The 26,966-nt window shown below is 44.1% G+C and overlaps 1 protein-coding gene across 1 annotated transcript in view; it reads right to left on the bottom strand.

Annotated features, from left to right (window-relative positions):
* MSN (moesin) overlaps positions 1-26,966 on the bottom strand; it is a 42,412-nt gene that overhangs the window by 9,295 nt on the left and 6,151 nt on the right. Inside the window, 2 exon segments of the mRNA XM_086619582.1 lie at positions 8,339-8,367; positions 8,370-8,421. Coding sequence (XP_086475708.1) covers positions 8,339-8,367; positions 8,370-8,421 — 81 coding nt within the window.

The raw sequence follows: 26,966 nt of genomic DNA, 5'->3' as shown, positions 1-26,966 counted from the left end.
CCGCTCTGTAAGCTCTCTCCACAGTCATTTTCCTAGCACACCATGGGTGCTATGTAAATAAGAATTAAGAGGGCTTTACAGACATACTGTAACAAGAGACAAGAGCCTCATGGGGGGGCAAGACTACTGCAGAATAATGCTACTGCTGGTAAAACGGAGGGGGAAGTTTCTTGGTGAAGTCTGTTCGCTAGCACAAGGCCACAGCTTTGTGCGCTGGCAAGTGTGGGACATGTCACAAGGTGCAGCAAGTCCAGAAACTGAAGTTCGCTGACATCCTCTCCTGAACCCCCAGGAGTTGTTCTCATACCAGCAAACAAGGCACCTACCTGTCACCTCGATTACCAGACAAGGAAGGGGAAGAGAGAGAAGACATTAGTCTTTAGGTCAACGCTGTACTCAAAGCACAACACTGTGAGCTACTTTTACACCCCACACACCTCTCGGGTTGCTCACAGAGGGACTCAACAACCGGACAGGAGGGGGATGAGCCTGGCCCTGGGGAAAACCAGCTGCCTGATCCTGGTGTCCTCCCTGCCAGGTCAGTAGAGGTAATTTTGTACTGCCTTGTCCCACGTTTTATGATTTCTCCCTAAATGCCTACTTCCTTTTGAATTACTTCCTTGTTGAATCCTAAGGATGCACTCTGTTCCCTTCTGACGTGGTCTCTACTTTTGGCAAGATACCACACCAAGGACATAGGTTCTCTGCAAACACAGTATTAGTTAATATTTTTCAGGGCTTGGATCAGACACTTCGTCTGGCCTCACAAAAGCAGCATTAGGGCCCTAGTTCCTTTCAGACCCAAAAGCCAAAGGGAGCTTTCAGCAGAGACATGCTATTAGTAGCACACACAGAAACAAAGCCTACGCAGGGTCATGCTGCCTATATACATCATCCCACTGGAGTTCGTGAAATTATTCAGCCCGTCCTTGCTTGTATATGGCAAGCTCCTAAAGCCGCGCAAAGACAGGGGAACGTGGGGCAGATAAACCTTCACCCGTGCATTTCACACACCAGGATGCACACAACTAAGGAGAAGAACTGGAGTCTGCTGTATGCATTGAAAGCACGTGGCACAAGAAGCGGCTACTCTGGAGCCCAGGGAAAGCTCCATTCTCGGCAGCACTGACATCTGAATGGGATGGAGGCTCCCCCTCTGCCGCCTGTGTCCGCTTGCCTCACTGCTTCCATTTGTCCACAGCTTGTGCCTGGAATTCAACAGGCTGGGCTGCCAGCAAGGAGCTGAACGGCCTCATGCTGCGGCCCCACACAAAAGGGCTTTCATTCCGCAGCAGGAGCTGTGCGGCAACAGTAGAGACACAGGGAGCAGGCAGAGCCAAGGGGCAGGGGCATGGCACAGCATCAGAGCCCAACCACTGAGCCCACCAGAGCCCTACTGAACCGGACGGGCCCACGATACGGCCCTCCGCCCTCCTTCCATCCCAGCTTCAGCAGGTTATGCAGTTCCGTTCAGCACAGGAAAAAGCCTAACGAAGGAATGGCTTTAGAGCTGCCAGGAGCCCGGCTGGCAGCCAGTCCCCAGTTACGGCAGGGGTTGTATGGCACAGAGCCCTGGGGAACTGCAAGATGCTCCAAAAAGCAAACAGCTCCTGGCAGGGGCTGAGGATGGGGAAGGGCTGGCACAGCACAGGAGAACACAAAGCACTGTTTACACAAAACCGCTATACTTAAATACTTAAAGTTTACACTCTCATCTGGAGACTGGTGTCTTTTCTCCATGCCAGGAAGAGGTAAGTGCCTGGGTCCTGCTCAGCCCGCAGCACCAAGCTTGGTCCCCAGCTGACGCAGACTGCAGGCAGCCTGAAACCCGCTGTCCCAGTGTGCCCTGACTGCCAGGACAAGCTCTTCATCAAGCACCATTAGCTTAAAATTCTACTTAGTAGGCAATACTGCCTCAGGGGAAAAAGAGCATTTCTGGCAACTTTCACTTCACCTTCTACACACAGTCTAAGCACACAGTAGTACTTTTTTTGCTTATGTTCAGAGAAGAAACAAAAGGTTCTTCTAGGTAGCCTCTTCTCTCACTCCTCCATACTCCACATTTTCCAAGTCTGCATGACTCCTCCTGTCCTTCCCCTCAGCACTCACCCATCTCCCTCCGAACTATGCTCTTGCCATCATAGTTCTTGCCATAGAGCGCTGCCCCACAGCAAAAGGAGAGGCATAAGCAGCCTCTTAAATGTAGATTATAGCATTGAGATGACGATTGAAGATTGCCCTCTTTCTCAGCCCAGGAAATATACCATTGCGCTGGCAAACAAGTACGATCCTGTACGAAAGCACTATCTGCACATGGGCAAGACCAAAACATGCAAGCAGAAAAGACATTCCCCTCGCACCAAGTTCCTGCACCAAAGGCCAAAGCACCTCAGGCTATACCACAGCACAAGTCTGTCTTGAATCTCACCTGCTGTCCTAGTTAAAAAGGGAGAGAAGCCCTCTTCATCTTTATGACAGGCATGTCAAGTACTTCTGAGAGAAAACTGCTAGCAAACCTTACTGCGAGAGGAGCTCTGAACTGGTGTCACATCTGCAGTTTCATTCATATGCCACAGTGAAAAACGACCTAGAACATGGTCTTCCAGGTACTCTAATTTAACACCCAAGACGGGCTCCATCTACAGCCATAAATATTCAACTGTTCCCTTTCCATTTGGCTGATGGATACATTCCTAACTTTTCCTTCCAAACTGCTAAAATGCTGAAGTGCTAAATGACAGGATCTTCTTTGAGTTCTTAAGCTTATTACAGTTTGTCATTGGCCTCCTTAGCAACAAGCAGTCCATTTTTGGTTGGACTACTGCTTTTATAAAAGCCAGTAAGTTTCCACATGGTCCTGTGAAATTGGAGACACATTTCCATGCCACTCAACCACAAGCCTTAGCTGGAGGAATCGGCCACCGTCCCAAGACTTGCTGCTTTCTACCATGAAACTGCCATAGTAACTTTTCAGTTTAGTGCTTTCATCTACTGGATCAAGTGCTCCAGACCAGTTTCCTATGTATTTGAACACTACTAGGTAGGACCTTAGCAAGGCTAAAGGCTTCTCTACAGTCTCCCTCTGCACAAAGCTTAGGTTACAGGCCATGAGAGACCAGTCACTCTCGTTTCAAACACAGTCCAACTCAGTCGAGTTACTCAAAGTTAAGAGGGATTTGGTCAGCCTGTGTTGTCAGCTTTAGCAACCATGAAAGAAGAGACTGATGAATGGGCACTCCACAAAACCATTAAACTCACTGCAGAAGATAAGCAACCTTAGAATCTTAGCAATCAATCTTAGGAGCTCTGGCTCTTAATGAAATCTGTAGGATCTTTAAGAATTAAAAAGAAAAAATAAGAGAAATACTCCTACACTCCATTACGTATTAGGCTCAATGTTGAACATAAAATATAGCATCAGTGACTAGGTTTAGAGTGAGCAGAGATATGCTTATTGTTACAGTTTAATCCATAGCTGAGTGCACTTTTCTAATAGGTTTTGATTCCAAAAGCTCATGAGACTGAGGAAAGTCTGCTAGGAAGGTTAACCACATGCTTTCAAAATCTGAAGTGATAGATACTAAAGCTTTTCTAATATCACATTTCTCCTTAACCTGTGACTTGGCTTATGGTTTTTAATTGGACAAATATCACCTTTAATGAGATTGGGTGCTTCTGGTTACTCTAAAGGCTTATTCTGGAGTGGCATGCTGAAGCCACCATTTCCTGGATTTTGCAATGTCCAAAAGCTAGCATTGGAAGGACTGAAGTTTACACAGTTATACAGTTCTGAAGCTGGAGAACCTGAGTTCATCTTAGCTTGGGGAATGAAGTACTGGCTGAACAGTTCAGTACTCACAACTGATTGTTATGAAGATCCTCATGTAAGGCCAATCAACTGGGAAGAGATCCCCACTCATCGACTGCTTTCACCACCCACCAGACAGCTAAGACTCCTCTACCCAAGACTAGGCGTGAGGGGCTCTGAAGGGGAACGAAAGAAGGTGCCTGTAGCAAAGGGGTATGCTTTCACACCACAGAAGTGCAAGCCGCTGAGGATTTTGTGACTAGTCTGTAGGCAGGCTGCCCGAGGAGCCTGCGAGACGCAGTGCCCGCTAAACCAGGGCGATTCTGTGGAAGCTGGCCAGTCAGCTGTAGAGTTAGGGCAAGTCAGTCACTTCTCCCCCTGCCCAAGGCACAGGCTAACCCCTCTTGTCCTCCAACTGGCACTAGTCTCCAGCCCAACTGCACTTCAGTCTGATACAGAAAAGGGTCAAAGAGGGAAAACATGCAGCTATTACTGTTGCAGTGGCCTGTATCCCCTGGAAAGCAGTATTTCAAGGTACCTGTGAAGTAATTAGGCCTGTGGGATAAGCAGCACCTCTGACAGGCATAGCCTATCCTCAAGCTCTTCTTCTAATCCATCAGTGGCAGTTGAGGAATGGGAGCAGAGTTACTGTTCTTGCTAACGAGTCAGTAAGAACTGGAGTTTTGCAGCTGACACTGAGAGGTACGTAAGCAAAGCTGCAGAAGACAGACAGTACAATCCTCCTGTCTCAGTCCAGGTTTTGTCCATGCACACAAGCTTAAGCTATTTAAGCTAAAGCTGTATGGTTACAAGCCAAGGGGATGGGGTGTTACAGGAAGATCTCCAGAATAAATAGTGCAGTAACATAATGATTTATCAGCTCAATGATATTTCTACAGCCAGCTACTTTGGGGCAGAAGAATACTGCCAACAAAGCAGTGAAGCACCTGCATTGTTTTATCACTATAAAAATTCACTTTGGAATTTAACCACGCAGGAAAGAGGGAGACCAGAACATTTCTACCTCAAGCCCATTCACCTACTATTACTATGGAACTTTAGACTCAAACCGCTCCTCCTCATAAAGCTCCTACCTAGATATAAGCTTTCCGGAAGTCTTCTGAATCCTATTTAAAGTCAGAATTATGTGTGGCATAACAAATGTATCTATCTACCTTTTACATAACAGGTGGAAACAAATACAGCCTAAGTGTTACCGAACAAAGCCAGCAGCATGCACTGAGGTAGCTGTGCAGCTAGAAACCTTGGTAATGCTTAGCAGCTTCCTTTTTCTTTAACTCAGAACTGACAGCTCAAAGTGAAAGGGCAGTCTAGGACAAAAACATGCAGGATATCTTAAAATTTTTCTGTGAAAGAGTCAAAAGTCAGGTTTCACATCAGAAGGTCAGTGTGCTGTGACAGCAAAACCGTAAATTTGCTTTGTAGAGGAACTCTCTCTTCCCTCAAAAAAAAGCATTGACGAAAGCAGCTCCTTTTCAGAGCCAGCATCATGCAGAAAATACTAGATTAGCAATTCCAGAAGCACAACATAGTTTAAGGGAGCTAGAAAAATCAATAGCCATAATTTTGTTCTTACACATCCCATCATGGGACCCAAGACCACCTCAGGATAGAAACTGAGATGGAGTGGACAGATTATCAGTCAGACAGCAGTCGTTGCTTAGTCCCTGTTAGCAGTGTCAGCGGGGAAAACAGCTCCAGACTATCCCTTTACAGGAACTAATCCACACAAACAGCTGACAATATATTCAAAGCCCCATCCTCAGACTAAAGGGAGCGAGTTTAGCATTTACTGTCAGCTCACTAGAGGCTTTCATGTTTTCGTTTGCTATTCAGTTAGTGCTTTATGCAAAGATCAATAATCTGAGCATGTCCATACAGAAGAGGTATTTGCTTTCCTTTAGGTTCAAGTCTGACTATAAAGCTTCTTTTGCAATAGAAAAGAACCTTGAATTTTCTATCTCCCCACTTCAACCCCCAAACAAGAAGAAAAAAAGAAAAAAAAAAAAAGAGATGGATAGGCAACAGTCTGTTGTGTATTTGCATTCAGAGACCAAGATGAAATGTTTCCCATTATGGCAGAAGCTGAACAGCTACCTCCTTCACAATTAGTTTCCTTAATTGTAAGGGGCCAATGATTAGACCGCAGGGCAGCAACAGAAGCTGGGATTAGGCTCCTCAACCGCTCACATAGTGGTAGACTCCAAAACTTCTCACTCACGCTAGAGGTAGAAGACTTTTGACATCCCCATATATACTGCCAGCTCCCTGCCTTACTGCTCACAATGTTCTCAAGCCCTAGCAGAGGGTTAGTCTTCCTACCACCATCACTGTGGTGGTACCATACCACCACCACCACCTAGCACTGCTGTGCTAGGACTGACTACTCATTTAGTCGAAGACTGGACATTTGCCACTGGTGAGGCTCTAGGACATTCATTCCAGTATCAGCCCTATCAGGAAACAAGATCACTACCTCTGCAAGGATATACTGTGTGCTAGGCAGTAGGAAACGGTTTAATTCTTATTCCAGCAAGCATGATATATGGACAGTATAAAGAGATGGTGTCCATCAGACCCTTTTAGAAACAGTAAGTTTTTAACAGCTAGCTTCGGACACCTTTCCCGCCCCCACTGTATTTCCTCTTCCACCAATTTAGCTGAAGTAAACATTGTCCCATTTACATTAGCAACTTAGAAACTTAGTTCTGCAACGGTGTTTGTTTTCTTCCTTTGCAAAATGTTTATTATGGGAAAAACAAAACAAAACTTTTGTTTGGACAGGTGCTGTGTGAAACACTGCAGGGAGGAGAACTGCAGCTGTTCAAGAACACAAAACAAAGCAGTGAAATCAATTACTAAGACATAAGAGTTCCCATGCTGGAAACATGATCATATGCTTCTCAGACAGAGACAAGTTGCTGAAGGCCAAGTCTGCCACCACAATGTCAGTCTGCAGCAAAAGCTGCAGATGGCCTAGAGCTGACTAAAAAAAAAAAAAAATAAAAATCATGTGCAGATTAAAAATACTGTTGACTTCAGCACTATCACTTCTTAGGACCTAGTGCTTTGCTTGGATAATGTCAGAAGCCAGATATTGAAAAATACCATGGGAAGCATCCACATGAAGAACACCCCCTCCACAAAAACATTTCACCTTTTGATGAACTTGGGACTATGTCACCTCAGCTCCATTGCATGTGCTTTCATGAACTAACTGTGGTGCAGTTCCACATTGCACACATGGACTCCAGACAGAACCCAGCTCTTGCTTCTATCAATCAAAACTGTCAGATTTGAGTCCACACGGGGTTAAAAATACAGAGGAGCTACTATGTAGTAACACACAGACAGACAGCTGAGAACTACTCTGCAACTGGGAACTTTCCTGAAAGCCTTTCTGCTTTTCCCACAATGAAAGGATGCTCTTTTAGCAAAGCCTGGGATCTTGCTGCGTTTCCCTTCATTTCAGGCTGGCTGCAAAGAGGCAACACAGTACCCAGTGTTGAATCATCCAGCTGAGTATGAGAGAAAGTAGTAGTTTGTGGTTAAACGAAAAAAAAAATCTAACTTAGGTTTGCTGGCCCCAGATGAAATAGCTGACTCTTATGGGTGGGTCAGCTGTTAGTTTCTCTTTGTCAAGATCGGTACCACACAGAGCCACCCCCAGAACGCTTAGCACTACTGAGCACACCTGTATCTGCATGTTTCATCTGGTAGCTCCTTCATCTTGTCAGTAACCCAAGAATTCATGTTACTTGTCTTTAAGCTATGAACTTACTGTTCAGATTTTCCTCCAAGTAGCAAATCCAGTGCCTTCAGGATTACAGCAGAGTAACACAACAAAGCCTGTCAAAGCTTCAACCACTGCAATCGACAGTGTCTGTCATCAGCTGCTCCACCTCTGGACTGCACATGCCCCTCTGCTTCTCCCAGAGCAGGAGGGAATTTGCACAGCCAGTGAACGCAGGGGAGGGCTGATGCACCCAGATAAAGACAGCCCAACACAGTACCCTACATAACTTCTCTTAAAATCTCCCTCAGGGCCTGATGGGAGTATAAATATCACTTCACCTGCACTTAGAGTTACAGTAACATCTGAAACCCAGCTAAGCCTCTGCTGTTGTAGAGACCAACTACTCCTTGAAATCAATTACACAATGCTTGCAAGTGAGCCAACCAAAGATAGCTTACTAGCTCCCTCCTAAGAGTTTTATCATCTTATGAATTATGACTGCAGACATCTACTGCTTTCCAATTATTATTATTACGAGCTATAGCACCAATTCAGTTCATTAGAAGTAAGAATAGCTCCTAACACATTCTTGGAGATAAAAAATGCAGTAGTTTTGAAAAAAAAAAGTATAATTTCTTACTATGCTGAGTTCTCTTGAAGTTATCATACACATTGTTGCTTAATTTTAAAGTCCTTTAGAAATTGTTGCTGTTACCTTAATAGAATCACAACATCTGTATCAACTCTAGGTCTTCTGCAGTTCCATCACTTACCTGATCAAAGAGTTGCTTCCCTGTAGTGTTGGCTGGATGGCAAACTCCAGCTCAGCATCCATGGTGGTAACACGCACACTGATCTGGAAGACAGAAAATGCATCTTTACAACCCATGCTCTAAGTGACACTACCCAATCATGAAAACCACCATCTGCCTACAGCCAGGGACCAGCTCCCGGGCCTCTGGGAACTTCACTGCCAGCAGTTACAAAGTCACCTGCCCTGCCAGCACAGTGTTCCCAGTTTTCCTGTACTTTCCTGTTTCACAGTGTAAGAATTTATTGTCTATGTTCCTACTAATATTCCTATCTATATACCGGCACACGTGAGAGCCATTTAGAGCTTATGAAGTTGAATTTCTAGTGTAGAACATCCTGGTGTATTTCACAAAAGCAGAGATGTTCCAAACCTCAGTCTACACAGCCAGACAGACACCCAACCCTTCCATCTGAAGAATGTATGTCCAGGAAGTCCCCGGAAGCATTAACAACTCAGCCTGCTACAGAAGACTAGTCTATACTAACGATATTGTAGAAAGATCTCCTGACAGTATTAGCCTTAGACATAAGTAGTAAGATTAGGAACAGTTTTCCAGAAGAAACATTATATAATGCACTATCTTGACAGGAAAGTTTCACCATCATGTTTCCACATGTGAAATTAAAGCGGCAAGGGACTGCAGCAAGAGAGTTTGCGGTTTCACCCCACAGAATCAGGAAGACATCTGTACATCTTTCAACAATAGTTCTCAGGAAGTTAAACAGCAGAGGCATTTCACCTCAAAGATTAGGGTAAAACATACCCAATTCCATTCACAACTCCTGATCATTACTGGAAACCACCACGTAGATTCTTAGGGGCAGACAGGAATACTCCTGCCTGAATGCAGATGCCTTAACGTTTGACAAGGCGAAGCAAGGCCTGCAAGTACACCAAGCTGTCTGAGAATTCAATCTCGTTTTCGTACCTATCAACTGAAAAAAGTAGATATTCCACAATTTATGAACAGGAGCTGCATATCTTTTAGATCAAACTGTTTTAATGCTTTTCCATCAAAGCAAAGCTGCAAAATTTAAAACCGTACAGCAGATACTGACAGTGCACCAAACCCCAGCATGCAGGCCTTGCTTCCGTAGTTCTCCTTGCCAACAGCCTTTTATCCCACATCTACAAACCCTAATTTATTTGCTCTTCAGTGCAATCAATCCTCTTAGCACACTCCACCAGCCTTCCAGGGGTGAGGGGAATTACGCTGTGAACAACTTTAGTAAAAATAACTTAAACTCACATTTAGACTATAAACTAACCACATGACACTAGAGACCAAAAAAAGCTAGAGCAAGCAGAGAAATATTCAAGGAACCAACTAATACTGGTATGACCGCAGCCAGTTCTGATCCCTGTATTTCTACCACATGTATGGACAGATTTCACATCTTGTTTACTAAGAAAACAGCAGCAGACTGCAAGAGAGCTACAACCAGGTTTTTCCCCATAAGCAAGAAGCATTCTGCTAGTTAAGTCTAAGTCAAGCGTTGAAAGAGACCACTGCATCCAAATACGTTTTGAAGTTTCCCAAGAAGCCTATGGACACCATTATTTTGTACACGATATATCCCCTCATGATGAACCTCAGTTTTCTCATTTTATCTAAAAATTTAACTATGTTCTGTAAGAGGTTAAAAGTAGGCTTAGCACAGCAAAGCTGAAGTCAAGAAGAGCTGCAGTTCCAATTGTTGCATGCATAAGGAGTGCTACTTCAACACTATTGGAGCAAAGACACCATGAACAAGCAGACTGGGAATAAGCTGGTTTTGAAACCCTCTGAACCTTCTGCCACAATGAAGTCAAACGAGGAAGAATCATCTCACAGAAGCAGCAAGGAAAGAGCAACAACAACCTAAACTCATAAGCAATAAAGCTTTGTTTAAAATTAGCAGCTTTCAATAGCATGCATTTGCCTTAAGTTCTCTTCCTATACCTTCCCAAAATTATTCTTCTCAGATCCCAGATGTTGACCATTGGCTAATTTCACAGTGCTTTAGTGCACCAGGAATCCAGTCGCCTGCTAGAAGGGCTGAACGCTCCCCAAAACAGCTTTGCTGCTTATACTTGAGTAACTGAATACTCCTTTACCAGGAGTTGCTGGCTTGTAAGCCAGTCTTGCCCAGCACACCTCCAGTGAGAGCAAAGACGTCCATAAGCAGCTACTCTTATCTGCTATCATCTGCGTAGGTGGTTGAACACTGAAGTATCTGAGCACAGAGGAAGCATCAAAAAACAGAACCGAAACATTTGTGGCAGCTCTTTGCAACCTGTGCCCAAACAGCTTTTAAGCTATTCAGAGCAAATCAGACCTTAAAATTTAAAGTGAAGCTGCTTCAGTAAGTATCCTCACAATTCATGCAGAATACTTATTTGTAAGACTCACATTTTTGTCAGCACAGTAAAATAAGGTTCCATGCTGGAACCATTGTGACAGTAGGATTGCGTGAACCCTCACCAAGTTTTGTAGATGACACCAAGCTGTGTGGTGTGGTGGACACGCTGGAGGGAAGGGTTGCCATCCAGAGGGACCTTGACAGACTGGAGAGGTGGGCCTGTGAGAATGTCATCAAGTTCAAAAAGGCCAAGTGCAAGGTCCTGCACGTGGGTCAGGGCAATCCCAAGCAAAAGTACAGGCTGGGTGGAGAACCGATTGAGAGCAGCCCTGAGGAAAAGGACTTGGGAGTGCTGGTTGATGAGAAGCTCAACATGAGCCGGCAACATGCACTTGCAGCCCAGAAAGTCAACTGTATCCCGGGCTGAATCCAAAGCAGTGCAGCCAGCAGGTCGAGGGAGGGGATTCTGCCCCTCTACTCTGCTCTCCTGAGACCTCATCTGGAATACTGCATTCAGCTCGAGTTCCCAACACAACAAGAACATGGAGCTGCTGGAGCGAGTCCAGAGGAGCGACACAGAAATGATCCGAGTGCTGGAACACCTCTGCTATGAAGACAGGCTGAGAGAGTTGGAGTTGTTCAGCCTGGAGAAGAGAAGGCTCTATGGAGACAGTATAGCAGTCTCCAGTACCTAAAGGAGGCCTACAAGAAAGCTGGAGAGGGACTTTTTCCAAAGGGATGTATGCAGTGATAGGACAAGGGGCAATGGCTTTAAACTGAAAAGAGGGGAGATTTACATTAGATCCAAGGAAGAAATTCTTCCCTCTGAGGGTGGTGAGGCACTGGACCAGGTTGCCCAGAGAAGTTGTGGCTGCCCCATCCCTGGAAGTATTCAAGGCCAGGTTGGATGAGGCTTTGAAAAACCTGGTGTAGTGGAACGTGTCTCTGCCCATGGCAGGGGGGTTGGAACTAGATGATCTTTAAGGTCTCTCCCAACCCAAACCATTCTATGATTCTAACCAGCAAAACTCCTTCGCTGCCACTCACTTAAATGAACTTAAGCTATCTGACTAGTTATTATCCTTCAATTAGTACATTCCATAGGAAGAGATATACCTTTTCCCCTAGTAGAAGCCCCCTGTGCTCAAGATGAGTAGCAACCTAAGGTTTAGGAGCAGCAGAGTCTTGAATGGGGTCTGCACTTGCAACTTCAGCCCATGCTATTTTAGAAGACAACATGAGCTGACAGATACCACAGGAAACAGGCTTGTGCTTTAGAGAACCACACCCCGGTAACACTGGCTTCCCTGATCTGAACAAAGCTTTAAACACATTCAACAGCTCACTGCTGTTAACTGTCAGTGAGCTGAGCTGGGGAAAGCATGTCCTGGGCTGTACAGGTGACATTTTAACCACTGGTTTCATTGTAATTTAATACTTGGCTGAGAAGTATTTGCTGCAAAACTGAGCTTTGTTAAGCCTCATTGATGTGGAAACAACATACAAATAATTTTTTCCCCCCATACGCTACCAAGCCAGGGTTTGAGCCGGTTGTTGTGAACTGGAAAAGCAAAGTGAGGTTTCTGCCATTTCAGGTGGGGGGAGGCACTGCTCTCCACTCCCAGACAGCAGATAAGACGCCTGACAATACTTGGGAGCAGATGCAGCTTTACCAAGTGTTTTGTTTCATTCCAAGAGCCTGCGTACTGGCACAGAAATAGAAATTGGTTCTCCTAGCATTTAAAAAGGCTGAAAAACCAAGCACCAAGGCGGCTTCATTCCGAAAGATACCCAGGGGCCACCTCACTATCGGCCAGTCACTTCCACTGATCCGAGCGTGCTCTGCCTGCAGCTCAGACAAACTACAGACTGCTGTCATCTCCACCTGAGCAGTAAGTGCCAGGCACTGCATGTTTACCTTCCTCTTTCTTATTAATTTGAAGTTTGAAATCTTACTGTTACTAAAACTGCCCTACTGAGGCATTCACAGCTCAGTACTGCCCAACACAGATGTTATACACAGTTTACACACCAAAAGTGCTATACCAGAAGAAACGAGCGCAGTCCAGTCCCATCCTAATTTAGAGTCTTGTTTGCCTTGTCCCTTGAGAATTACCATGCCAAAGCACCATTTATCTAATTTACCATCAATGCTTATTTTAAGAAGAGCCTCAAGATTCGTTAGCATTAAGCTTTTATATTTTGCATTTCTAAATCATCTAGTGAGATTTTCCTAGGTTTGAGGGCTGTCATAGCCATCAGCACGCTTACCATTTGGGTTGGAAACAGAATAAAACACACCTCCATAAGAAAGCCAACTTGAACTGCTGACCATATACAAATCTAGCTCTGTCAGTCCAGACAGGGAAGGTGCACGCTGCTGAGATGTAAGGAATAGGAGTAAATACAGTGAGAAAAAGACATTGCCCACCAGCAATCAGATCACAAGGTCCACAGCGGCAGAACTCATCCTCAAGAACACACTATACTTTTTCCAAAATTTATGTTAGTAAACTTTTGCCTTAAACTTTCAACACTCAGGAGGTGTTTTTAGAGGACCTCCTGGATTTCATTGTCAATGGATTTACCAAAAATACTCAAATTTATACTCAAATTCTATTTAAAGCAACTCATTGAGATTTTTTCATCATAGTATTTATAATGCACTCACTGCTGCATTCAAGTGTCTGCAACCCTCCAAATTCTGCTTAGATCTTAAACGAGCAGAAGTTTTACCCTAGTCGATGGCCTCTAGATAGTCGTCTTTTGTCTTTCCATCATCATTTAATACAATATTTTGCATACAAACAGTTAGCAACATTATATGAAAAGCATCCAGAGGAGGCCATCTTGCATATTACAAGCAAATTCAAGTATCACATTTCAACAGGCAAACTTATACTTACCACGCTAAAAAACACTCAAGAAAAAAAGCCCATATTTAACTGATTAATTTCATAACAGCTACAGGAAAGAGCTAGAAACCTAGCAACTCTTCCTCTTCTCTATTTGAGGAATCACCATTGTTCTACCCATCTAAGCATAGCTGAAGATTGGCACTACCAGAGCATACTAAAGAGCTTCCTGCTGTCAAGGACAGTGTTGTAGTGAGGGCGAGACCTCCTGCACAGACAGAACCTCTTGCATGGAAGAGACACTGTTCCAGCCCCTAGAGCAGCTGCAGCCAAAGAAAGCTCCTTTTGACAGGCAAAAGCTTTCAAAAGCTACAGGACACCGCTACCCTCCTCCCATGATGTTTAGCAGACTACAGGAGATAGACTTAATAGACAGTGGCATCTGCAACAACTTTTCAGAAATTTTAACATTGCCTGTATATCTTCAAGTCTCACTTTCTGCCCCACTGAGATTCTCAGTAAGTTTTACTAGCGGCTATGATTATTGGTTACCTTCCAGGTCTCTGAGTGAGCCCTACTAATAACCTGCTATAACTGCTTCCTAAGATGAAAATTTGTAGCTGTGTATGGCAGGACAAACAGGAAAGACTGATACCGTCACACTAAGTAACGGATGTATCACTCATACTGATGCCCTAGTGCGTTGATCAGTGCAAGAGGTAGAACAGACAATGCTTTTTGTCATAAATTGAGACAGGAACAGAGCACTAGGAAATTCACATCAAAATAATAGGTAGAGTCAGCACAACAGATTATTGACCTCTACAAAACCCTGACCCTGAGCTAAAGCTTCTTTCCTCCCTGGATTTCCTGAATGCAGGCAAGCTGATATACCCTGCTGGTCTGTAGGCTTCAAGCTTCAGGTGTTCAAATTCCCAGGTTCAAGTTACGAAATGGACTACTTTTGGAGAAAACAGTATAGGGAAAAGTCACACTTTACTGCTCATTTGACTGTTACGGAACAGAATTAAGCTCAGTTATGAAATTCCAGGCCATCCTTTACAGACCTCTCTACATTATAGGGCACCAGCTCACCCAGCTGTTACAGCAGGTAAGGATACCAGACTAACACCACACATCAGTTCCAATAGCTCTGATCAGAGAAGCACATCAAATGCAGCTGGAGTTGCATAAACTCTGAACTCAAGATCTCTTAAGGCACCTTAGGAATCTAAAAGGCTTTCCTGTATTGGCTTTCAGCAAGATTAGCAACAGTATAGTAAGTATAATAAGAATTGTTCCCCTGTCCCTTAAAACACACAAATGTTTTCTGGAGGACAAATGCTCCCCAAGGCTGTGCTCCACCTCCCACCACGCTGGCCAGCCAGCACAGCCCCGCTGCACAGATAGGAGCTGCACACTGACCCACAGAGCATACCAGTGCATCATGCTTCACGAAGAGCGTCAGAAGCAATGCCCCCCACCTGCAGCACCAGAATACTCACAGACATCTGGCTCCTTCCCCAGTGCCAGCACTCTGCTGAAACAGCTCGGGGTCCTCTGTGTCAGGTGAGGCTGGAATCGGGTCATGTGAAAGTGCTTGCCATTTCTAAAGGGATTATACTTAATTAAACCAAGCCCCCTTCCAACAGTCTTAAAGGGCCTTTTCATACCTCTAAGCTTCTCAGGAAGAGAGCAGCAGCAGGTACACCCCAGGCACCAGCCCTGGCCCTGCTGCACCACAGCTCCCAGAGAGAGCACTAACCCTTCCAAGGGCTCCCTGGAGCCTTCCAGCCTTCTCCACCACCCTCCTCCCTGCTCAGCTGGGAACACAGCACTCCCCATTTGACTGGAGCCACGTGAGGAGGCCCATAAGGCCAAGGAAGGTGTCCCATTCCACTCCACTATGACGAACTGAATGAAGTGGCCATTACGTAGTCAAGGAGGAAGCTTGCCCACCTTTGATGCAGTCAGTACCAGCTAGCCAGAAGTATGACTTACATACTAAAGAGTATGTGTCATAACATCACTCTTACAGACACCATGTCTTGGCTTCGTTTTGGTACCCAACTACAGTCTGAAACAGGAACTTGCCCTTTAAAGAATTCTTAAGGATTTTAGAGCAGAACCTAAAGACAAAGAGCTGATGCTACAGAAAAAATGAGCTTCTTTGCACATACGTCTTTCAGTCATCTAATGCTAAGACTAGAAACCAACACAGCAAAGATCATTATCTGAAAACATTTTACCAGCTATGACACCCCCCCATGACTGTTGTTAAGACGAAAATAAAAAACAAAACTGCACTTTCTCCACCCATCCCCTGTTCTCTTTGCACATTTGACAGTGCAGCATCTAAGCTCATTTCACAGAAGTAGTTGTCAGTTAATTCAGCTGGGGCTATTTTTACTGTCACTTCCGACAAAGCCAGACAGATACAGAGCTGACTGTACCTTTCAGCAATACACTAGTTAAAAACACATCCCACCTGCCTCTACCTGCTGTATGCTAATATATAACACAGAACTGTCAGCTATAGATTGCGAATCAAGTTTCTGAAGGTACTGAGATGCCCACAGGTCTTGCAGCTTACTGCCTTTCTTACACGTTACCTTATGCGCTCAACCGCCACTTAAAACTAGCTCAATATTACAAGCTTCAGACTACTTTACATGAACAAGACATACATGGCTGTCATTAAAGCACAGAAAATGCCAACTGTAACAGTTGGACTCAGCAAGAAATGGCAGGTTTACACAAAGGTTACAGTAAAGTTTCATCCACTATTATGCTGAATTCCACAGCTCAGTGTCATCTACCGAGGGAAACTTCAGTTTGTACCTATAATAAAACTAAATTAAAAGCCACCTGCAGAGGGAGGACAGGCTTCTCTATATGCAGTCAGCAACAAAAGGAATAAGGGACTGGATACTCCAATCCCAATTAATGGGCTCAACCACTGTTTATGTTCAGCTTGGCAGAGACATCAAGAACTGCAGTCTGGAAGCACAGAAAGAAGCTCCAATTATTAGCTTCAGTAACAAATACTTTTTCTGGCCTGTTCCCTTATCCCCACCACACGTTCGTTGCAGAAGGATGGAGGAAATCATACAGCTAGTGTGGTACGAAACACACCACCAGGCTCTAGACCAGAAACATGAGGAACTGGGAGCATCCTCCAGATTCTACTGGAAAGTGCATGTTGCTGCTGACTGTGACAGAGAACACAAACATGATCCAAGTTCTCAAGAAGAGTCCATAACCACTGGATTTATGTGCAGAGCCCTGTAGTCACATATGCAATATACTGCTCTACCCTACTTATACCACATGTATTAAGTTCACTTTAAAAACAAACAAAAAAACCCTACACCCAAAACCCAAATTCCCTTCATTTAAAATCAAGTGGTGGATAGGGCTGAGCAGCACCCCATCAATAAAATCTCATATTTAGGTCAGCATTTGAACAAAAAGCTATAAAAGAGCAAATCACTTGAATTGTAGCATGATTATCATATGCAAGCAAGTTGGGCGAATGATAAACTGAGGAAAAGGTGGGAGAAGGCCCCGCCGGCTGACATCTCAGACGGACAGCCGGTTCCGTCGGCTCCGGTGCCCTCCGAAGCTGCGGCAGGCGCCGAGCTCCGCCCGCGCCGCGGGCTGCGCTGCGCTGCGCTGCCGGCGGGGAGAGGCGGCCGGTGCGGCGCGGCGTTGCGGCGGCACGGCTTCGCGGCACGGGCCCGCCCTCGCACGGGCGCTGGCGACCGCGCTCGGGGCGATGGGGCCGGATCCAACCCGATTCGCGGTCAGGGCTCTCGCTCCTTCCCCGCGGAGCCGCGCAGCAGCCAGCTTAGGCTCGGGAACCGCCGCGGAGCCGCACCGTAACGGGGCCCGTCGGCGCCGCGCCCCTCCGCCCAACCCGGCGCCGCACGCAGCGCCAGGAAGCGCTCTGCCCGCACCTTCCAGCAAAGCCCACCGCTGTGGCGCTGATTTACTAACGCGGGGCGGGGGGACGCTGGTTACAGCACGTCGGCCGTTAAAACGCGTCGCTGCAGGTCACCGGCTCGGCCGGCGCTCGGTGACCAGCACGGAAGCTTTTAGAAGTACCTCTGCCCCGTGCGGGGCTCGGGAGAGCAGAGAATTTCTGCCTTATTATCAAAGGGGTTCAAAATAAGCTGATTTGTGTCCACTCTAACAGCGTTTTCTGTACAAGTTTTCTGCCAGGGTTTATAGTAGGCATGGTATCCAGTGGTTGAAAGCTGATCCCTATTCTTGAAAAGGGTATGGAGAAGAGATTGACTGGGGTGGCTCTAAAAACCTGGTACAAAATAACACGCTAAAGCAGGCAGTTTCAAAAAGGAAACCAAGTAATTTATCCTAATATAAACCCTGTCATACTGTAGTGTCAGAGCCTCAAGTACGTTATTTGTTTGGTTGTTAACATGAGAGACTATTTTGAGATGAATTTGGACTGTTCATCTTCCAGTGATAAGGAAATAAAATTCATCCATGCAGCCAGTAGTAAACAGAAATGTTTCATTGAAAAAAAAAAAAAGTCAGTTTCCCTGAAGACACTTCCTGTCAATAAAAAGGTAATGCCTGCAAAGCAGACAACATAGCCACATTTTGCTGCTTTGCTGGTTCTCAGGAACAAGTGTGAGAAGCCACCACTACCGTTCGTGTTGAGTATTGAGAGAGGCCTAAGTACAGAGTAACCAGGCTGAGCCTGAGCAGATCCCTCCTTGCAGGACATGTCCATCGGTTCAGAGATCAGTCACTCGTATCTAGTCAAGGAGTCTACCTGAGGCATCCTTATATAAAACTAGGGCTTTTTTGACTCCAGTGGTGGAGAATCAGATATATCACCCCAAGGACAGTTCCTCTAAAAAACGATGTTTCCTTCAAACCACATTCACAGAACTCACAAGAGGGCTTCCAAAAAAGCTTATTCCTTATGCAAAGGCACAGAGTTGCTGTACTTCACTCACCCACCCTGCCCCAACTCACCCTTCACTCACCCACCCTGCCCCAACTTTTCAGTTTTCTCATAACCAATGTTTGAAAGGTCCAGAACTGTCTTTTTCAATTTGAAAGCACACACTAGTAATGCAGAGCCATGCAAAGCCAGGGCTATGCCAACCCTTCTTAGTTTAGAACACTACAGGCATCATTTACCCAATTTATTTAGTGAACTGATTTGGGCAGACAACTTTTTCAGGACTAAAGTTATACTTTATAGGAAGATTATTACAAAGTTATTCATTCAAAACAATAAAAAAATACAGAGAATTGCCCTACACAACATGGCTTCAAAAATCATTAATGACAAGTTCCCATGTTAAGGGTACTTGAATATAATCCCTTCAGACAGTAAGTAGTCACATCCTACCAGTGGTGTTTCAACACTATAGCTGCTAGCCCCTTACCACCCTGTCCAGAGGGCAAACACGTTTCAGTTTGACAAAAGGAGTTGCAAGATGAGTACTAAGCCAGTAAAAGAAGCCATGGGTGGATCCTCACATTTTACAGTCAAGCCCAGATATCTGTATGCCACTTATTACACAACTCACAACCTTGTGCAATGGATCAATTCCTCTATTTTTGCCATTTCCTTTCTCATAAATAGATTCTTCATACACCTCCCTTTGCTTTCCTGTAGCTGTTCCAAGCCATTAACATTGTCATTTACTATTTCTTTAGAACTAGTTTGAAGAAGCCCTTAGAATAACTACTTTTGTACCTGTTGTTTTAGTTACTTAGAAACCATCCTTTATTAGTCAAAACCCAGAAGGAGACTAAAAAAATCATGAAAAACCCTGAGCCCTCTTCCACAACATCTGGATCAGGAGGTAAAACTTGAAGCAAAATCTAGCCATATGCAGTTGCCATCATTTAACTTCTACACACCAGGTTTTGTTTCAGGGGTTTTCTGTTTTGTAAACACTCATTTGTTTTGTGCCTGTTAGAAGGTGCTATTCTCTGGAGAAACAGTATATGCCTATTATGGCCTCTGCACCCTGATAGCAGGGTTTGCAGTTGTACTTCACATGTCTGAGCCCAACCACATCCCCGGCTCTTCAGCTTCATGGCAGTTAGCAGGACAGTTGGCATGTGAAATGCCAGCAGTGGTACAGGGTGACATTCCTTGCAGCTATTGTGTGCCCCTCCTGGGCAATTCTGTTCACATGTTACAAATAAGTATTTTGTGCTCCCCCCGCCCCCCCCCCAGTTGTACACTGCACACTAGTGTTACGATCCTGGCTGCTCCTGCAGTAACTTAACCAGGAAAACAGTTCCAACACTCCCTATCGCCACTGGAAGCATTTCAGATTTTCTGAGAAGAGAAATCTCAGAAATCTCCCTATCCCTAAACTTGCCTTAGTCTAGTTCTTCCCTCCCAAGCTTCATTCCACAGGCACAGGATTTCCCAGTACCATTAAACAGCTGCAAAAACCCAGTTCAAGGGGTTAAGCAGACAAGCTTGGTAGCCAAGACGCATTTCCAGACAGCCAATAAGGTTTCCAAACCTAGCATCCAGTGGATGTCCGCCAAAATTACAAGCAGCTATTTTGCTGGAAGGGGCTCAAAACCAGATCAAGACAGGATACTAACAAGACAAGTGTGAGCTGCACAGAAGCATCACATGTACAGTAAGTACTTGAGGTTCATGAGCTAATAGACTAAATATTCATTCCCTATGTAAAGGTCTCTAAATTGACCTGTGGTTAAGAATTGTTTTAGCAGTGACTTGGAATTAAGGACAAGTTTTAAAAAAAAGCTATGCTCAGATGCTCCACTTATCATTCAAGAGACTTTCCACAAGGAAGACAGCATGAAGATAACTGCAGTGACTGTGCTCTTCCTTCCAAACGATTCTCGTGTTTAGATGAACAAGTCCGAAGCGGTCTCACATGCTACTCTGTTCTTCAACCAAGAGACACCCAGTATTTCAGCTCCCTGGTAATGAGGGGCAGCCGAACACAGGGCTGCCTGTTTCAGACATCCCAAGCAGTGCCTGGGTGTGGCACATCAAGTTCTTGGCCAGCTCACAGCACTCACTGAATATCTGAACAATAGCCAGACTTCTAGGAGCTAGAACACAGCCTTACTGTGGGATCTGACTGCCCAGACTATGAGCCATTCCTCCAAATTTAACTGCAGGCACAGTCAAGTGTGAGGTAAAGCAATGTTTCACCATCCTGTGATTCTCAGCTTTATCATTTCCAGTGTGCTAGACAAACCCTGCAACTTCCTTTCGGCACAGGGTCTCATTTAGGCTGGCTGCCTTTTCGTGTCTATTTAGGTCATGGTTCCCTAAAACACAGGATTTCCCTGAAACGGCTCAATTCTACACTTTTTAATATTCAGTTTCCCCACCCATATTTGCTTCCCTCACCACCAACATATTTTAGGTTTTAAATAGCTCTGTTGGGAGTGTACATAGTTTATTAAAGACCAGTTTGTGATTGCTGAAGTACTTTTTGTTATTTTAAGCTCCATCTAGTTCAAGCACTCGAGTTTTCCTAATATAGAGGAGAGTAGCTACAACACCAGGATATACAGAACCCGTGTCCCAGAAAGCTCCCAAATGGCTGTGGAGCGGCTCGGGCAGCCGCAGAGTGGTGCCAGCACACACAGGGTGTGGTCCCACCACCACGGCAAACCATCCTCAATGACCCGCACCCACCCTCTGCCGCCTTTGGGTTGGTATTAGCACTCCATGACTACGTCAGAGCAGGACCAAAGAATGAATCAGGCTGAGAATAACTCATCTGTTATTTTTTCCAGCAGAACCATGCCATTGGTCCCATTCACTACATTTACACGGCGGCACTGCTGCTGGCGCAGATCACAGGAAGAGGGAAGGGTAAGATTTTTTTGGGGTACAGTTGGCCACAATGGGCCAAGCTACTGAACCACGTCTTATTCCTCGCTCCCAGATACTCCTGCTTCATCCTTTGCAGTAGCTCTGAAACACAATCCCTTGGTGAGATTTATCCTTCATCAAGCCACTTGTGCACATGCCATTAACCCAGTTTTCTGCTGAGCTAGCAGAACAGAACCGATACTCTATCGAGTTGGACTAACTGAGGCCATGCAGGGCAGGAACACGCAGATCGGAGCAAAACTTTACAGTGGCAGGAAACTGTCCAAGCTCTCAAACACACAGTCAAATTGATCTAGTTCATTGAAGGCTGCAGTTAAGTGCACACCCTCAAGTTCACACTCATACACCTCCAACTACATTGTTTGAAATGGGGCTATTTGAAAAGAACGTCTGATAAACTTCAGTTATCATTTGAGACCTAGATGCATGCATGAAGACATCGCTAAATGCCCTGGAATCCCAGTGGTCAAGTAAGATCTATTGACATGTCTTCTTTTTAAATATGGGTCCATCACATACCATTCCTTACAATGTAGAGAATTAAGGTTAGACAACAGTCTGACATTCGATAGATCAGGCAGACACCATGAGACCAAGCAGTCAAAAACCAGTCACAGTATCACTTAGACCATTTCAGATGCAAAAATAAATAACATTCTGCATCATGTAGACTTTCACAGAAGACCTGACTCAACTGAAGAAAAAAAAAATACACCACAAAAGACTTCTTTAATATAAGAAGACATTTAAATTACCCCTTCCATCCAGAGTATTTACTCTTTAATATTTCAGGGTGTTCTCACAAAGTCTTTTAATAAAGTTACAGCTACCCGAATGTAATACACATCTAGTAGACTTGAGTTAAAGGCTGTAGCTGTGTATACAGTTTTACAGAGAGACAGTCACAATCTAAAGAAAAGAATAAAGCCTTAGACTTACAGTGACCACTACAGAGTCAAGCTATTGTTCTGAAACAGTGCTATAAGCATTGCTAAGAAGCAACTATCAAATGCATCAGTAACATACTGCCTCGGGACTCTCGCAGCTTAGCATCATCTTCTGGCCTATGCTAGCTGCACGAGGGAAAGCATTTTTAGAATACTGCCAGGACATAACCAGAGACGACACCCTGCACAGATCAACTGTACCAGCAAACACACACATAAGGAAGCTGTATTCACAAGTAAATGCGCTTATATTAAGCGTTCCTGAAAAAAGGGTTTGCTTTCAATAGTTTTTAATCATTATGCTTGATAGCTCTTTTACTTTCTTCATGACTCTGCACTCCAGAAGATGAGGTGAAGAACTTCCAGGCATCTACACAATACTTCGCAGGTTCCAGTACTTCCCAAGTTATCTTTGTCAAGAACTATTGTCCTAGCGTAACAAAAACAAGACCCTGAACAGAAGAAGATCAATTAACTACTCTTGCTCAGGCTTGTGAAAACAGATAGATCCACATTAATGCATCCAATAACCCATCTTTCTCTAAGGGAATGGCAGACCAATGAAATCACTTGGTTTACAAGACTGACTGACTCTCCTCAGATCGAAGTTATTTTCAAATTCTTCCAAACACTGTCAAATCAAAGCTGTCATTAGAATATTGTAAAAGCTTTTCACTGGAAAGTCCTCTATGCCAAACTTTTCTGTGATCAAAGCATTTGATAGCCATTTCCAAAGTGATAAGGAAATATCTGAAAGGACAGAGTAATGCAGCACACAGTCCCAAGATATAAAGGAAAAAGCCACACAACATGCACCCCCTCCTCCAAACTGAGGGAACTAGCTTACTAAGAAGCAAGCTATGATGCAGTGAATCTTAAATTTGAAATAACTTACAGGAATTTGAGGGGTTCTATACAGAAAGAAGAGATACCCACTAACCAGCTTTTTTTGCAGTATGAACAAAAGACACTTTCAAAGCTTAGCCATGGGAGAAGCAGTTGGTCACCTCCTCTAAGCTACATTTGGTACTTAGTGGCAGAAGAGACCTTTGCACAGAGGTGAACCAAGTACAAAGGAAGCAACAAAGCCTATATACTAAATTTGTCAGAAGCGAAGCAACAAAGGAGAAGCAAGACAGCCTTCTGTTAGATTTCTACTTGATTATTTAGCATTTGACAGAACAAACACTAAGATAGCATTGTATTTCCTGTGTATGATGCTGAAGCAAGTATTGTTTGGGACATCTCATCTTCAGTTGATTGCTCTGATCTTTTGGTGATTTTAAAGTTACTTTGTCACTCTCTTTGCTCTGTCTTTTGTTAGAGAGATCCAAGACAGACACTACAGTGGTATGTTGTTACAGTTGAAGATCCTGATGTATTCTTATTTGAAAAAGGTCTCTATTCTGTTGGGTATGCAAAGGGGTATTGAAACTAAGCATAATATGTTGCATTGCAGCTTGCAGTCAACCTTCAACTTGAGATGTTAGTAACAAACCACAGAGCAAGATAAAGGGAAGAAAAAACACACCACCACACACACCAACTTAGGGGTTTTCGAGCTTTAACTCGCTTCCGCGTGTACAGCTGTCACCACAACACCCTAAGTACACATTGTGCCTGTCAGTGCAGAAGACGTCAGTGTCTACAGATTTCACATAGCCTAAAACACTTGCTGCACCAAGTCTTTAAAAGAAGAGTAAGAAAATCCTCAGTCTTCAGGAACTTACCGCTAGAATTTACTGCTTCCCAGTTTGTTGTGGCTGGGTCAGAATACCATCAGTTTGAGGTGCAGTTTCGTGTTTTAAGCCAAAAAAAAAAAAATTACATCAGCAGGCAGTAAACACTCTTGGATTTTCCTGAACACCAAGTTCAAGTAACAGAGGCTCCTTGCTTACTTTTTGGAGCAGAGGACTAATGTTATAGCAGCAAGGAAAATGTGTCATCTCAGTATTCCAGGAAAGAATAAGTTACAGCCCAGGTCCCATAACAAAGGCAGCACAACAGAGCTGCAGGCTGGAGGACTAAGATACATTGCTTATTGATTATTCTTGGTTTATTGATTAAGTGTTTTATGGTGCTGAATAAGAAAGCTCTCAAAACCTACCACCTTTGCAATCATAGACTCAAGAGCTTTCAGGTATTATAGGTAACACTAGCCTTTTCTGACCACATTATTCAAGCTACTAGTAACCTTGCAGCTCTGGAGGCAGCTCACAAAATGAGCAGTCGTGCAACAGTTCATTCATACAGCAGCTGATGATTCTCTAGGAGATTGTGAATATTGCCGAGAACATAATCATTTTACTGCTCTCTCCTTCCTGTATTTCACCTGTGCAAACCATTTCTTAGTTTTCCTGCACAGATACACCATTGGTCAAATTCTGCAAGAACCTCCTTTTGCATGCAGGGAGAAAATATTTCTAAAGATGTCTATACAAAGACTTCTATGCTATATGCCTCTTGCTAACTTGCACATGATCAGGTCAACCATTCATTAAAGCACCACAAGCATCTTAACGGATCAGTATGTAAACCCTTACTTTTAATACATATGTACAAATCCTTCCTTTTCTGTCATTTCTAACTGGAACTCCACAGTTACCAGTGACTTGTCATACTAATAGGATTAACAGGATTGTTTTCATATAAGAGGATGTACTAGACCACAGAGTATTGCGTGCATTTTGTATCACCACTTTTTTTAATCAGGCGACTTGACATTGCTTGAATTTGTCAGCAGTGGAACTGCCTTACGTCCAGAGTGCCATTTGCTGCCATTCTGCAAGTCCTGTGGATTATGATCATGTTAGGATGACATCAAGTTCTGGATTTTGATAGAGGAAAAAAACACACCATCAGAACATTCTTGTCCATCCAGCGGCCTGAAAAGACATTTAGCATATTGAGGAAATAGATAAATCTTTATTTTTTAATTCACTATTCCAGAATAGCATATTCACAGGGTGAAAAAAATAATTATTCCTTATTATTCTTAGAGACAACATAAACAAAAAGCCACACCTTGCAGAGGTGGGGGATATTGAGAGCCCTGAAACTTCACCTTAATAATTTGTCTGGCAGCTCATTTTTTGCACTGTAACCAAGCACAGAATTAATACCAGAGAGTAAGTTCGCTACAGTTTAAAAACCATGGCAAGGGAAAATTTAGCCCAGAATTCCATGCTTTATTAGCCTGTATCACATGAAACCAAATACATTTTTATTAAAAGCTGTGACTAAGTGATTGATCAGACTGTAATGGCAGATTCTTTCCTGTATTTCGTCACTTCCACACCTTAACTAGGTCTCCCAATCCAAAAAAGCCTGAGTCACAAGGGCTTACTAAGCAGAAGAGGACAAATCAGTGATATACAGATGGACATGAATGGCTCATGGATGCAGGAAGTCATCAGTTTTGCTTTAAAAAGAAAATACCTGGAGAACATAGGAAGCCACAGAGTTGCAAAAGAGCAGATCTCCAATATGCTGCACAAAATTCTCTGACATCGAATGAACCCCCTCTTCCCCCCCCTCAAAAAAAGAAAAAAACACACAGAAAATTTACAGTATTCACACTCTAGTACAATGAAGTCTGTTCTTCTGTGTAGCCTTCCTCTGCAAAACAAATTGACCAATAGTGCTAGAAACTGGAGAGTACAGATCAGTCTGGACCAGCCATGCCATGCCAGTCTTATTCACTGCTTCAGTCATCCTCTTTTCTGATCTATTCTGAGATTTCGGTTTTCTCTACACAGAATCACTGTTGGAAGAATCTGTCTCTTCTGCCTCCTAGTCTATCATCTCATTCTCGCCTAATTACATGTTTCTCTACGGAGTGGATCAGATTCAGAGCCTTCTCATTCATTTCTCCTTCAGGGGCACCCCTGTGCTTTTGTCTATAGCTATTCATCAACCCACAACAGCCAAAGGGAGAGAAACCTAGCATGGCCAAACACTTCTATTTCTTAGCCTGGAAAGGAGATGAGAACCAAATATTATTCCTTCATCCAAAGTTTGTATTTTTTAATAGGTTCCTCAGAACAACTACAGCTTCAGAGATGTTGGAACAACTAGAAAAAAGCATTTTGCAGGAGTCATATCATTAAAAACTCCTCAAAGAGTGTCTTCTCTCCATTTAATACAAGTTCAACAAGCTGCGATACATAGGCCAAGAGTTTCTGACTGCCCCAGTACTCTGCTGGAGGATCACACATTCACACAAGTGAAAGCATCCTTTCACCGCTGCACAGGAAGAAAGCAGCACTACATTGCTTACCTATGTACCCACAGTTGCTGCAGCCATAATTGCCTCTGGTCAATATAAGGCCCAAACCTCTGCAATTTCAGGTTTTAAACCTCTGAACAGTTGCAGCTGATCCTCTGGTTTTATAGCCACCAAGCCTGCCAGCAACTGTCTCTTCCTACATTCCTGCCAAGTATTTGCTGCACAATCTTTTAAACATTACAGTGAGAGTCGGCATTAGCTGCTGGAGTTGGAAGGGTGGGGTTTATGCCCACAACTTCCAAAACACCTAGAAACAGCCGTCAAAGT

Source organism: Tauraco erythrolophus, chromosome 13 (assembly GCF_009769465.1).
Source record: "Tauraco erythrolophus isolate bTauEry1 chromosome 13, bTauEry1.pri, whole genome shotgun sequence".
Lineage (NCBI taxonomy): Eukaryota > Metazoa > Chordata > Aves > Musophagiformes > Musophagidae > Tauraco > Tauraco erythrolophus.
This window is presented reverse-complemented; position numbering and strand designations above follow the sequence as displayed.